At 47.8% G+C, this 14,866-nt stretch overlaps 2 protein-coding genes across 2 annotated transcripts in view; one reads left to right on the top strand and one right to left on the bottom strand.

Annotated features, from left to right (window-relative positions):
• The window catches only part of LOC146789900 (uncharacterized), a 199,794-nt gene extending 196,616 nt beyond the window's left edge, over window positions 1–3,178 (bottom strand). The window contains exon 1 of the mRNA XM_085628176.1: window positions 2,942–3,178. The gene's annotated coding sequence lies outside the window, so the exon portion shown is untranslated. The remainder of the gene's footprint in view (window positions 1–2,941) is intronic.
• A 408-nt stretch (window positions 3,179–3,586) lies between these two features.
• RNPS1 (RNA binding protein with serine rich domain 1) overlaps window positions 3,587–14,866 on the top strand; it is a 100,595-nt gene continuing 89,315 nt past the window's right edge. Inside the window, exon 1 of the mRNA XM_085628174.1 lies at window positions 3,587–3,739. Coding sequence (XP_085484300.1) covers window positions 3,678–3,739 — 62 coding nt within the window. The 5' untranslated portion in view covers window positions 3,587–3,677. The remainder of the gene's footprint in view (window positions 3,740–14,866) is intronic.

The raw sequence follows: 14,866 nt of genomic DNA, 5'->3' as shown, positions 1-14,866 counted from the left end.
AAAATGCATCTTTTAGTAAAGGTGATGTTTACATTCTGTGTTTGAAAATACCACTTTTCGAAAGTAGGTATTTTCCTGCTTGGCCATCGTGTGCCTCTGCTGGTTTTGTGGATTGACTGTCTGGCTTTGGAGTGACAGGGGTTGGGGATGTGCCATGGTTCCAGACAGTCCAGATGGGTCAGGACTGGCCTGAATAGACCTGGGCTGCATTTAGAGTAGGGAAGGAGATCTAATTTTCACCTGAATGGGCCTGGTCTGCCTCTGACAATGCAGTCTCCACCTCCTGCCAGGAAGCTGCACCAGGGAGGACAAGACTGGTTCTGGCTGGGCACAGACCACTCTGCCTCCAGAGAACAAAGGATTTGGTGCAATAAAAAGTGGGGCCCAAACTCCTAAATTTTCGAACTCTTTTGGAAACAAGAAGACTGCCAAAAAGAAGAGCTGGAAAAGCTGTGAGGAGAGACTACCACTTTGCTGTGTGCTTTGCTGTGTTGGTCTGCAGTGGCTGCTTCTGTCTTTGGCAGTGAAAGGACTGGACTGAACTTTCTGCAACTTCCTTTTTAAGAGTTTCTTCAAGAGCTTGAGGTAGAGCTTGCCCCCTGTTCAATAAGTCTCAGGAACAGCAAAGACTTCAAGTTCTTCTGCCATCAGCACTTGGGACTGTGTGTTTTGTGCTGCAACAGAAGAAAGCTAACCTAACGCCATCTACGACGCTGTTGCTGACTCCCGTGTCCTGAGGGCACCACCCCAATGCCACACCGCAACCCCGGTCTCACTGACGATGCCACCTTATGCCGGCACCGAGCCGCTGCTTGCACCGCAATATGTGGGCACTGCACTCCGCACCGCCTCGCTTCACGGCGCTCCATGCCGACATCGACACCACTGCTTTCACCGTGGTTCGAGGGCAACGCTCATAAGTTACACGATGCACCGTCCTCATCCCGCACTGCAGCCGTGGCCTACCGACGACGATGCCATTGACTCCAGTTCGTCAACCAACGACAGTGCATCAGCAACGACGACGACACTGCTTGCACCGTGACCTGCCAGCATCACGATGAGCAACGCATCACTTCGCACCGCAGCCCTGGTCTCACTGACGCCGCTGGACGACCCTCACCGAGCCGTTTTCTGTACTGCGACCTGAAGGCACCGCACGCCGCTGCACTTCGCACGGGTCGACGCTCCCGACTTCAACTGCGAAGAGTTCGATCTGCAATGTGTGTCACTTCAAGGGACCGACAACTCCTACACCGACCTACAGAACCGAGGCCTGCGGACACTGGCCTTTCAGGTTTCATTGAGAGGTGACAGACGCCCTGCATTTCTAAAGGTACTGTTTTGCGGGTCTTCCCGACACCGTGGCTGGCCTGCGACACCGCGGTCATTCAGCACTGTTTGGATTTGTTGTTCACAACGCCGTGATAGCCCCAGACGGAGCTATTGACTTCAAGGAACTATATTTCAAGTCTATTTTGTTGACTGAAGATTTCTCAGTACTGTATTGTGGATTTTTGGTCTTGTTTTGAGTATATAAAAATATTGGATATTTTTCTAAACTGGTGTGGTGTCCTTTTGTAGTGCTTTCACTGTGTTACTGCTGGTTATGTGCAAATGCTTTACAAACTGCCTCCAAGATAAGCCTGACTGCTCGTGCCAAGCTTTCATGGGGGTGAGCAGGGGTTATTTTAGGAGTGTACTTCTCTTATCCTGACTAGAAGGAAGGGTGCCTACTTGGACAAAGGTGCAAACCATGGCCAACTAGAGACCCCCATTTTAACAATAACTTTTTCCAATGCTCCAATCATGCTTATACTATGTCGCCATAACCAACCCAGGCCTGCTGTTTAGAGCAAAAGCTACCCCACAAGAAAACCATCAGACACAAATGCATGAAATTAAAGATATACAAAATTTCATTTGGCTAAGCAAAATACAATCTCTCCTAATCAGGTCTAACGAGTATCCTCACAGAGTAATCTTGTATAGCCACAATTTGTCACTGGCGACTAACCAAAACCCTTTCATACTACAATAATCGGTTAGAGTTCAGGTCACAAAATCCTTCTCCACAGGCTTTCACACAGAGCAATAACAAGTCACCCTTTAATGTATTGATGTAAACATATGCTTTACACAGAAAATGCCAGACTTACTGCCTTTATTGTAACATTTCATAACAAACAGTTCAGGCCTAAAAGCACGCTCACAGACTTGCCACCATAACCAACTAAGTCCTGCTGTACTGAGTTGTCATAAGCCTAAAAGTGCAAAACAAGCATACTTGTCAGCGGAACAACACAACTATGTCCCAATCAAATTGTGCACTCAGATCAACCAATATGTTGCTGGAGTTTACTCTCCTCCCTCAGTGATAGTCAGAAAACTCTTTTTGTTGATCACATGTGGAAACCACTGCTATGCTGACAAGCTAGGTCTACGAATGGCATTTGCCTAACTAGTCACACATGAATCATGAAACTTTGCAGCTAATTTTTTTGGGCTGTTCTATATAAAGCAAACTCGGCCCAAGCACATTAGAGCGCTCCACAAGAACCAGTTACAGAACACAAGCTCAGGTACATTATTAAGCACGAGGTGTTTAAGTGTTTAGCCCATGACCGGGTTATGTTGAGCCAACGCTCTGACTAGAACCTGGTTCCCAAGTCGGCAGCTCTGACTGTAATGCCGCATCGTCTCCATATGTCCTAAGTTGTATAATGGCACACCTCGTGTTTTGGTTATTAGGAACAAGCCAAACCCCCAGCTTGGACCTGGCTCCCCTCCTGAAGGGCGAAGCTTGACCACTTCTAGGAACAGAGCGTAGGCGATATATCAATTCAAGAAGTTAACTACCACACATGCTAGAATTATGGGGAGTTACAGTGCTCTACCCTCTAAGATACCAGAAATGGGCGGGGCTGGCGCACGTACGTACGTGAAGAACAGGAAGCGACCACTGGTAAACAGCTGCTGGGCGACACCAAGGTGCGGGAAATAAAGAGTGGCTAGTGCGGCAAGTTCCTCCTGGATGAGCCTACGAATCTCTCTTTGTGTAGACTGTCACTTGTGGCTAACAAGAATCTATAAGAATAATCCGCTGCCCAGAGAACTCTTTGTTCGAAGGTGACAGTACCAGAAGCGGAGACTGACGTAGGAGGCGGAGCTAGAGTGGAAAGCAGTACCCAAGTGCCAGCAAGAGAAAGAGGACATAACAAACAGGACACCTACACAGAAAGAGGACGAAAAGCAAAAATTATGAGCATGGCCGCTCATAGCTTTAATAATAATTAAAAAAAACACATAGTGCCATCTTTTTGTCATGATATAAGCGACAGAACCCAGCTCCAAAAACACCGAGCGCATCAACTTTTTGATGTAGTTTGAGAATCAGCTAGTGGCGCATTGACGCCAATCTGCTGGAAACGGGCATTCAAGGGACTTATGTTTCAATTTGAAACATTAACTGTATTCAGCTTGACAAATAGCTGTACGCTGCATCAGCCAAGTCACAGTCATAAGATGGCTGCCAGGCACGGTTGATTTTTATCACGGTGCTTCTATTTTGACCGGGCTTTAAGTTTCGACGTCTTTTCTTTATAGTTTCTGGTGACGTAACCTGTCTACTCACGTCATCACTTGGCGCTGGTTCAGCGTGTCCCACAGAGCGAATCATGGAGCGGGCCGGAGCGGCAGATTCAGGGAGGCAGAGAGGTTCGGGCCGTGGCAGGAAGATGTAAGTGCAGGAATAAACTAGGGCGATGTAATCCGTTGCCATCGGCTAGAGCAGAAGCATTGAGTTAAAGAAGTGTTGTCGTAGAGAACGCACGGGGGACCCCTCCTTCAGTCTTTCTGGGGGACCCCTCCTTCAGTCTTTTCTAGAATCGACACGGGATCCATGTTTATGTTCTTTTGGGCTACTTGTAATCAGGACTGGGTTTTCGTCGGTGGAGTGATTGGAACGGATACGCATTGAGCAGCACCCAGTACTTTTCTATCGGTGCAGTTGTAGGGGAGCTGTTCTTAGGCCTTTAAAATTTGTGGACCCAATGCCCCTTGGATTTGTAATCCTTCCTGCTCGCGCTATCCCATGAGTCTCGTTGTGTTTTGCTTTTTTTGGGGCCATTCTACCGTTGATCGTTGGCGTCTAGTGGTTGCACAAAATTGCCTATACCTGGTCCAGTTGAGCTCAAACTGGGGGACTGGCTCACCTGCCGGGCTTAAAGTTGGCTTCGGGGTGTGTCAATCTTTAACGAAGGGAAACGTTTATTATGCTCATAGGAAGCAGACACAACATACGGTGTTGTGTTTTCAGTGAACCAAAACCGTGGCAATGGGCCACTATATAATGGACCACCAGTAAACCAATCTTGTCACTCTAGTCCTGGCTGAGATTAGGTGTACAAATTGGAGAAGGAGGCGGAGGGTATCGCACTGGCTGTATACAGTTTGAGGAATGCCCCGTGTATGTTACCCATTATTCTAAATGGGATAACGGAGTACAACTACAATCTTCTAACTGCTAATTTTGTTTAGAGTTGACAGTTATATAGACCAATTATGAACAGCATTCCCTTTTTTTTTTTTTTTTTTTATTTCAAATCTTTTTTATTGATAAAGAAATAGAAAAATGACAAAACATACCATACACAACAATAAATAAAAATAAATGACATGTGTAATCCCCGACAAACAGACCCAAAGGATCTAAAAGCTGACAATCTATAGGGGAATCACCCCCAATACAAACATATAGGAAGTCATAAACATCATGTACATAATAAGATCCGTATGTCCGGGCTATGAATCTGATCATCACTTCCGAGTGACATGAATGAACTTGTAACAAATTAAAGGAAAGGAAATATGTAATGAAACCCAGCTCAAGCTCCGATTACGCTATGGTGAATGAGCACCATGGCCGCCAATGCCTTATCTCATCGTGTGTCACCTGTCCGGCCCCGCCTCGCCCTTTACATTATAGCCTATCTGCCATATTTCCGCCACTACCATTCAGGGCGGGTTAAATGAGAACGAAGATCCATCCAGGGATTTCCAGAGCCTCCTATGGGAAGCGCGCCAGGGGGATGAGTGCAGAGCTGGGTTGTCAGCTCCTCTTAGAAACGAGAGCCATTCCTGCCAAACCCTGAATGGGACCTCCGAGGCGCTTTTCCATTTGCTTAGTACCACCTTGCAAGCTAGAGTAAGCAAAATATCTAACAATTGAACTATCATTATGAAGCGCCTGGTCCAGCACCCCCAGCATAACATAGACAAATTCTCGTTTAGAAGTAACCTTGAAAATATGGTCTATGCAATCAAACGCTTTCCCCCAGAATACTCCCAACACAGGACACCCAAAGAGCATATGAGCTAAGTCTCCCACTTCCACTGCACAATTCCAGCATAGGGGGCTATCCCTCAGATGGAGTCTATGGAGTTTTTCTGGCGTCCAGTATGTCCTATTAATGAGCATATATTTGGTTTGGTTTGGGCTAGAATCGGGGAAATCTTATTCGTTAGGGCAGCAGCGTGTATCAAATCCCAGTCAAATACTAACCCGGTGGAGTTAGGCTCCGATTCCCACTTGGATTCGTTTTTCTTGTATACCTTCCGTGGGGCAGGGAGTAGCAACTTATAAATTTTAGAAACAAAGTGACCCGACTTCAAAAGCCGTGGTATCTGGGTCTTAAGCCAGGGGTCACCCGAGTGAAGGGAGTGAGTAGACAGGATAACCTTGAGTTTCAAGAAGTCATAGAAATCCATTGGCGACAGGTTGTGGCTGGCTTGGAGCGAGGAGAACGGGAATGGATGACCTCCTTCAAATAAATCTTTCACCAGGTTAATACCCCTCTTAGACCAACCTCCCCACTGTAGAGGTTTCCCTTCCAGCTTAAGCGATGGATTATACCATAAAGATACCATAGTAGACTTCCTCCACAGCAAACCAACTTTATGAGTTTGGTCTAGTCTCAGAAGTGCTCTTCTAGTGTTTAGTAGTATGGATTTGGAGTGGGGGAGATGGGAGAGGTCCATTGAGAGTAATGCCATTAGAGGGGCACTACCAATCAGTGATTTTTCAATTGCGATCCACAGCGGAGTATAATCCGAATCCTCATTCAACCACTGTGCCCCTTGTTTACATAGAAAGGCTGTCTGGTAGTTCCTGAAGCTAGGGAGACCCAAGCCTCCTTTCCCTTTTGATAGCTGTAGCTTCTTCATAGATATCCTGGGCTTCTTCCCCTGCCACAGGAATCCACCAAACAGCCCATCCACCTTTTTCAAGAAGACCTCCGAGAATGTCATTGGCAACATACTTGCCAGATAATTCACCAATGGGGTTACCATCATCTTTAAGGTTTCCGCCCTTCCCCACCATGAAAGGAATTTAGGGGACCATCCCTCTAGTAATTTAGATATTTTCTTCAAAGTCAAACTTTCATTAACCCCCAAAGTAGTGATTAGATCTTTATCAAATTCCAGCCCCAAATACTTAAAGCAGCCTGGCTGCCACGTCAAGCCAGAGTCCCCCATAATCTCTCTGGTACCTAAATTGTTCAACAGTTTAACCTCTGTTTTATCTTTATTCAACTTGTATCCCGACACCCTGGAGAAATCCTCAATGGTAGACACGAGGGCCGGTATAGCTTCTTCTGCCCTTTCTGATACTATTAGGACATCATCTGCATATGCGGTCAACTTTATTACACACTCTTCAAATGGGATTCCAGCAATACCGTCGTTAGTTCTCAAGCGATAGAGAAATGGCTCAATGGCCAGCAGAAACAAAGAGGGCGAGAGAGGGCATCCCTGTCTGGTGTCCTAGTGCAGTTGAAACGCTGAGGAGAATGAGCCGCCAGCTCTAACTCTCGCAGAGGGACATGAATACAGAGACATCACCAACTTTGTGAAGAAGTGACCCATGTTGAACTCCCTTCTTTATTTTTTTTATTAAATTTCTGTATATATATATATATATACCAGCTCCACAATTCCCTCGTTCTGTAGAAGGAAGAACAGCACTCACGGGGCTTCGTTACAGCGATGGTTTATTGATTTGTTAAACCGCAGATTCACAAGAGGCAGCGAATTCTAATTAACAAGGTGCTGCAGGGGGTAATACACCTCCCTAGCCCGAATAACGGACCTCCTTTAGTCGAAAAACGCCAATGCCACTATTTCATTGTGAATCTGCGGCAGCGGGACCCATCTATAAGATTGTGTGTACAGTAATGTGTTAAATCTGTCCTGAGGAGGCCGAAGAAGGAGTAAGGCCGAAACGTGGTCGCGTAGACATTTCAAAAGGAGTCGCCGCCGAAATATAGTAATGTTGTGACATTGCATGATGGTACACTGGGATGGCCTACATTAACTAAAAGACTTTTTTTGTACCATCTGGACTACCTCCTAGTGGTCCGTCCAGAGTTGTAACGAGGACACTAGTGGAAATTATTTTTCTTTGGGGTCGGTGTATTATATATTGATGTCTCTTTGTATGTTGGGATTTATGTCATGTTATTATGTATGTACATTGTTTGTGTATACATGTATTGTTGTTTTCTTTATGATCGGATGGCATTATTTATGTAGAGTGTAAAAATGTTTTGATATAAATCTATCTAGAGTAATAATTGGAGAGGGAGTAATTAAATGTGCTCTACTCAAAAAATTTGTATATCTATTCCTTTATACCATTTTTTTGATTGTATAAAACTACGTCCTTTACCCAGGTTTATAAAGGGTTAATTGGGTATACCCCTGTTGTTTGCCAGCCACAAGTTACCTCCGGCGGGCTGTAACGGGGGGGACACGCGACCTGGAGACCGGGCCGCCCCGGGGGCACACAGTTAGAACAAAGCGGTGGTGCGCCTGGGGGACCCATCGAGGGATGAAGCAGTGACTGGTGCACCTGTATGGCCCCATATTGACTCCTGCAACCTGCCCCTGAGCCTCTCGAGCTGGGAGGTGCAGCTGGGTGTGCTCTTTGGTGACTGAGGGCTGATTAGGACTGGGGGGGATACAGACAGCCATCAAACACCCCAAGGATTGGCCGAAGACCCCGGTGAACGCTGCATAGTCGATGCTGGGATCCCTTCTCCCATCTTCCCCCACAGTGCAGTGCTACCTTACACAAGACCCCTGGCACTTGTAGCGCCCCCTCCCACAGGGATACAGCAACACAGGAAACGTTCCCCTGTGACTGAGCCCACTATCCATGTGATGAACCACCACACTAACTGGGGAACATACAGTGTGATCCCGCTGTATTGTGCAATGTGGCGAATGTGCAGGAGGGACCACGCTGGTGGACACTGACCAGAGGTCTTACCTACCAACCTTGGGGCACCACTGTCCACTAGCACTAGACCCCTCGGTCCTGCCTTGACCTACACAACGGGACGCCGTATTATCTACCCCTTATCTCACCGTCAATACTTATTCAGCACACGTTGAGAGACAACAAGGCCGTGTTATACCACTGCCCGAGGCATTGCCGACACCCCCTCTGGCTTATCCACAGAGACGGACTAGCACTGAGCCTAGTAGAAACTTTACATCATGGGCAGGGTCTGGCCGAAGACGCTGGAGGGTCAGCAAGGCCCTGGCCCCTCTCCCACTATGACAGACCATACTAGCCGGCCCTCCTCGCCTGGAGTGGCATCTACTGGGCACACTGAGGGTACACCTGATAAACTGGACCTCATTCTTAAGGAGATCAGAGACTCTAGAGCTGCGCTCGAGTTACAGATGGGTACTCTCACCACAGGACTAACGCTACTGAGGGCAGACCACAGTAAGCTGGCTGACACGGTCAAGGACCACGGCCAATCTATTACAGACCTCACCCCCAGAGTTGCGAAACATTCATCTACCTTGCAAGAACTACAGCAGCAGATGACAACACTTATGGACCGGGTGGAGGATGCGGAGGGCAAAAACAGACGCAATAATATACGCGTTATTGGCCTGCCGGAACGCAGCAAAGGGAGTAAGGTGGCACACTTCATGGAGACATGGTTCAGAGACCACATGGCACCTGAGGGGCTTTCTCCATACTTTTGCGTTGAACGGGCCCATAGTATTCCGACACGACAACCCAGGCCTCTGATAGTGAAAATCCTCAATTATAGGGACCACGACGTCTTACTACAGAAAGCAAGAGAAAAGGCGCTAAGCCAGTTTGAAAACCACCGTATATCATTGTACCCCGATTATACCGTCTTGGTACAGAGACAAAGATCGTCCTACCGGGCAGTAAAGAAAAAACTCCAGAAAGCACAACTGAAATGCGCGCTTTTATATCCAGCCCGGCTGAAAGTTATTCACAAAAAAAAAAAACTTTTTTGAAAGTCCAAAAGATGCCGGGGAATGGATGGAAGTTATGTGCAATGGTTCTAGCCAAATCAGCAACCCAGACTTCTCCTCACAGGACTCAAACTCCCGAAACGGAACGCTCATCGCTCCCAGAACCCCATCTGGAGCAGGGGAGGTGCTGGCCCATCGCGAGAACAACAACGATGAGACCAGGAAGGAGCGATTGCGGCTGCTGGTGCATTCCATGAAGATACAAACAAAATTTCTACCGATTCGGAAGACAGTACCCTTCATTCGGACTCTGAACACAGCATAACTCTCTTCCCCACGATCCCACCTAGGGCGGCCGATGACCTGATTGATAACTGACCACAGGCGACGAGTCTACGTTACCTGAGACAGATACAGTGGTATTAATTAGCCTCTGCAGCCGACGTGGACTTCACGCTTCAGAGACTATCATATCCTTTTGCTCGTAATGATTTATATGAATGCTATCATTCTGCTATGTATGTTTGGTAATGTAAAGGGCTCAAGTTGTATGTCCCATTGGTAACGAAAACGCACCCCTGCTATTCTGGGTTATGTTCTAATCTAAAGGGGGCTCCGGCATCCTCTTCTATATGATTGATTGTGATGGTAACACTGTCCCCAACGAACCTGATCAGCCCCCACCCGGGGTGGAGTACCGTAGAGCCGCCGAGCTGCAGACCCTTCAGTGACCATGACCAGGTATGAGGTTGGCTGCCTCCCTACTAGCGTATGCACCGTTATATGTTCTGTACTACTTGTACACGATTGTTGGGCCCAGCATAGTTCAGGCGCTGCGCCAAGTTTTGTTAATGTTTTGGGGAAAGGGGGCTCCTGGTCGGATTTGCTCTACCGGCTCCACGTACGTGGGAGCTCCACACTATACACAGGGACATGCCTAGGAATGTTAACACCATAGGGTCTTACAAACATGGAATGTATGGGGATTAGGGGCAATTCAGAAGAGGCACCGTATTCATGCATATCTCCTCAGGCGTAAGACCCAGGTGGCGTTCCTCCAAGAATCCCATTTAACCGAGTCTGAATTGCAAAAAATGGAGAGGACACATTTATTCTACTAATTGTTCTGCTCTCGCTACAGGGGCAAACATTTGGATACGCCACAGGTTCCTATTTCTTGAGCTGGAGCACTGGGTTGATGACCAGGGCAGTTACATCCTGGTGAAAGGCACACTTGATGGCTCCCTGGTGATCCTCTGCAGCGTTTATGCCCCTAACTTCGATCAGGACCATTTCTTGACTAGGCTGGGTACAGTATTAGTGGACTGGGATGGTATTCCCTGGATACTGGGAGGGGATTGGAATGCTGTATTGGACATTGCCCTGGACAGGTCACAACCACCCTTACACGGCACGAACGCTAGCAAACTAGCTGACCAATTCATGACATGGGCGGAGGGGTGGACACTTTCTGACGCATGGCGATGCCTTTATCCTACCCACAAGGAATACTCTTTTTATTCTTCATACACAGTTTCCATACCAGAATTGACAGATCCCTCTGCTCTAGATCCATCATCACTAGGACCCACCAATCCACATATCTAGCGAAAACCTTCTCCGATCACAACCCCCTAGAGCTCGCACTCGGCTGAGGCACGGTGCCCATCTGGAAATTACACCCACAACTACTAGAAGACGCCCCATTCCGTACAACCCTTTCCAACACTATTACCAATTATTTGACCGAAAACTGGAACACAGCCTCCTCCAATTTTATTGAATGGGATGCTCTGAAAGTGGTGGTAAGGGAGGACGTCGGTCGGACAGTTAGTGGGGGCTAGGCTAGAGACACACCAACGATTAAAGAGCATTGAACAACGATTGGATGCCCTGGAACGGGAGGCAGTATCTGACCCAGACAAACGAGAAGCATTGCAATCTGCCCACATAGACCATGCGGAAACGCTACAGACACTGCAGACAATAGACCACAGAGCATTTCTCCAACGGAAACGCACTGAAGCGGATAGGTCCAGTGCACTGCTTTCCCGCATAGTCAGAGTTAGGCCAGATCCGCCAATCATATCTAGAATCCGTACACTTGCAGGACACATACTCCACACACACACAAATAAATAAACGCAGCCTTTTATGATCACCTTGAAGCACTTTACGCACCCCCTACTCCTGTGGGAGGCCCCTCCAAAGCAGAGTTCCTACAAGATCTCCCCTTCCCAGTGGTTCCCGGCAACGTACAAAAAGACATTGATGGCCCCATAACTCAACAAGAAATCTGTGCTGCAATTAAGGGTCTAAATCGTAACAAAGTGCCCGGGATGGATGGCCTGCCAGTCGAATTTTACCATACCGACTCAGTCCTTGGTACCCGCACTGGAATCGGTATACAAGGTTGCCTTTGAGACTGGTCGCCTGCCTGATTCCATCATGCAAGCGTTGGTCACGTCAATACCCAAACCGGACGAGATGGCTTAGAGCTGTTTAATTATAGGCTCCTCTCCTTGTTATCCACTGAATATAAAATTCTAAGTAAGGCCCTTGCTAATCGCATACAGCCATACCTTACTACGCTCATTCACGGGGACCAATGCGGATTCTTACCAAATCGCAGCACCTCACTAAACACCCGACGGCTACACTTTGTAATGAAGGCGACCCCACAGGATTACCAATACGCAGGATGCATAGCATTGGACCTTAAACAGGCATTTGACTCCCTCTCTTGGGACTTCATGTTTGCGACATTGAGACGGTTTGGATTCCCGGACACATATATTAAATGGGTTCGCTTATTATATACATCCCCCACAGCCAGAGCTCGCGCAGGTCATTACATCTCTGATCAATATAATATTCCCAGGGGCACAAGCCAGGGATGCCCATTATTTCTCTCCCCTCCCCCCCCCCCCCCCCCCCTGTTGTTTGTGCTCGCATTGGAACCCCTAGCTATAGCTCTCCGAGGCTCAGCGGCCCAGCTTGGCATTCCCATTGATGGGATACATCACCTAATATCCATCTATGCAGATGACATACTCTTATACTTACGGGATCTGACGGCTGACAATGCCCCTCTCCCCAATATATTTGCCACTTTTGAACGCCTGTCGGGCCTGGCTATAAACCCTGAGAAATCAATAACCTACTTTTTTCAGGAAACTCCACACCTAACCCACCTACAGTTTGGCACTTACACCTTACCAGTAACTCCCACCACTTTAAAATATTTAGGCATTCAAGTCTACAGAACACAGGCGGATCAAATTGAGGGCAACATAGTACGAGCGATAACGGGTCTCCATGCTAGCGTGGGCTTCTTGTCCTCTCTGCCATTATCGGTGATGGGAAGAATCGCCATCTCGAAAATGGTGATGTTGTCTCGTCTATTATACTATTTCGTGAATTTGCCCGTGGTTCTTCCACAGTCCATTTTTAACACATTGAATACTATATCGGTTAATCTCATTTGGGGTGCTGGCCGCAGACAAATAAGTCTTCGAAAGCTCCAACTGGAGACACGAAATGGCGGCCTGAGAGTTCCTGATTTCAGAAGTTACTACTACGCAACAGCTCCAGTGGTAGTATTGTACTGCGGGGAGAAATTTGCTGGAGATTGGGTTCACGCTGCAGAGGTTAGATCGAGGAGAGTTGCATTCCTTGCTATTGTCGAAAGCTAAGATTCCTCCAGATTGCCCTCCCCTACTGAAGACCGCCCTACACTGCTGGAGGAAGGCTCTATTGTACACAGCTGCAGTGACCCCTTACGACACGAACATTCCCATCCTGGGTATCCCCACGCCACAGGGAAGACTCACGAGGGCCAGGATACAGGACTGGATAGACCGTGGGATAGAGAACGTCGGTGCCTTCTTCGGCGATGGCACCATGCTAGATCATGACTCCTTTTTACAAGCCACGGGTGCACCACCACGCCTATACTTATTACACGCTACAGTGGCGCATTATATTAGGACCACATGGGCCCCACAGAGGACTGAACCCCCACAGCATAACCTGGTACACCTCTTATACTACATGGGACCTGGGGGGCATCCGGTACGGTGGTTATACACCGGAGTCTGGGCACATGCAGCAATCGCACTCACTTCCCTTAGAGCACACTGGTCCGAGGACTCTAGCGTTGAAATTACGGACAAGGCATGGAAATGTATGCTTGAACACCCCAAAAAAGTATAGCGTAATGCGAAACAGAAATTTATCCAGACGATGGTCCTTCCTAGATCATATCTCGCCCCTAAGAGGATACATCGCATGTTCCCGGACTCCTCCCATTGTTGCCCCCGTTGTAAAGGAGACGAGGCGGACTTTCTCCATATGCTATGGTCTTGCCCCTGCCTGCCGGACTACTGGGGGGGAGTCCACCACTCGCTGAATGTAGTGACACAACTCCCGGTCCCGGATGAAGCTCTAAATTGCCTCATAGACCTCCGTAGGCGCTCAAGGGTACAAAAGGTACGGTTAAAGGTTTTTAGATCTGGTACTCATCTTAGCGGTGAGAGCCCTCACCATGAGGTGGAAGTCATCCAGATGTCCGGCGGTATCCACTTGGCAAGCCGACATGCTTCAATGGGGGAGAGCAGAGGGTGCAGCTCTTCATACAGAAGAAGAGAGGGGGCTGAGGAAGCAACCCATCTCGATGGACTGGGAGGCTATGCTAATTGAACTAGAATCGCTTGATTTGTCGCCTCCACAGGTTACCCCGACCCCATAACATACAAGGTCGCCATGCGACTCATCTTTAGGTCCTGAGACCCGGACAACTACATCCTAACCCTGAGAAACTACATTCCTTGGAATGATACACCTAGAGGAACTTCTTTTGATTACAGTGAAAGTAGGATTGACCAGGAGTTTGGGTGGGAGGGCTAGGGGGGGGAGGGGGTGGGGGGGGGAGAGAACGTGATTGAACTAGTTCCCTTTTGTTAATTGTAAATGTACATAGCTTTGTATTGACAACGCTTATGTAAATCTACTGTTTTACTACCAGCAATGTCACTGGAGAACATGGTTCTTGATTTCTGTCACGCGGAGTAACATATGCAGAATCTGTATATGACACATATACTTTAACTATTGTACAGAAAAAAGGCTGTCTCTGCAGAATATTTCTCACATTATATGATGTAATAAAGTCATCAATGAAGTGTGTATAAAAAAAAAAAGAGGCACCGGGTCAATGGCTGGGTTCAAACTGGAACGGCATGGTGAGCAAAAAAACGGTGGATTTAGGCCCAGATCTCTGTACTGGGGTGAATGTATGACATTGTTCTGCATTCTGTCCATCAACTGTTGGTTTTGCATTTGTCACCCCGAGTGGGAAGGGTATGCCCAGACGTGGGTCCCATGCTCTCCATGCTACTGGAGTCAAGCTGTCCTGGCTGAGATGGGGTGAAGACACGAAACCGGTCCTAGGATGCTTGTTTCCAGTCCAGGGAGGACCTGGTTTGGCAGTTCGGGTGGACTGTTCCCATGAGGCACAGGGTCAAGACTGATTTGCATATGGCTGGGTTCAAACTGG

Source organism: Triturus cristatus, chromosome 10 (genome assembly GCF_964204655.1).
Source record: "Triturus cristatus chromosome 10, aTriCri1.1, whole genome shotgun sequence".
Classification (NCBI taxonomy): Eukaryota; Metazoa; Chordata; class Amphibia; order Caudata; family Salamandridae; genus Triturus; species Triturus cristatus.
Note: the sequence above shows the minus strand (reverse complement) of the source record. Positions and strands in the feature narration are given on the sequence as shown.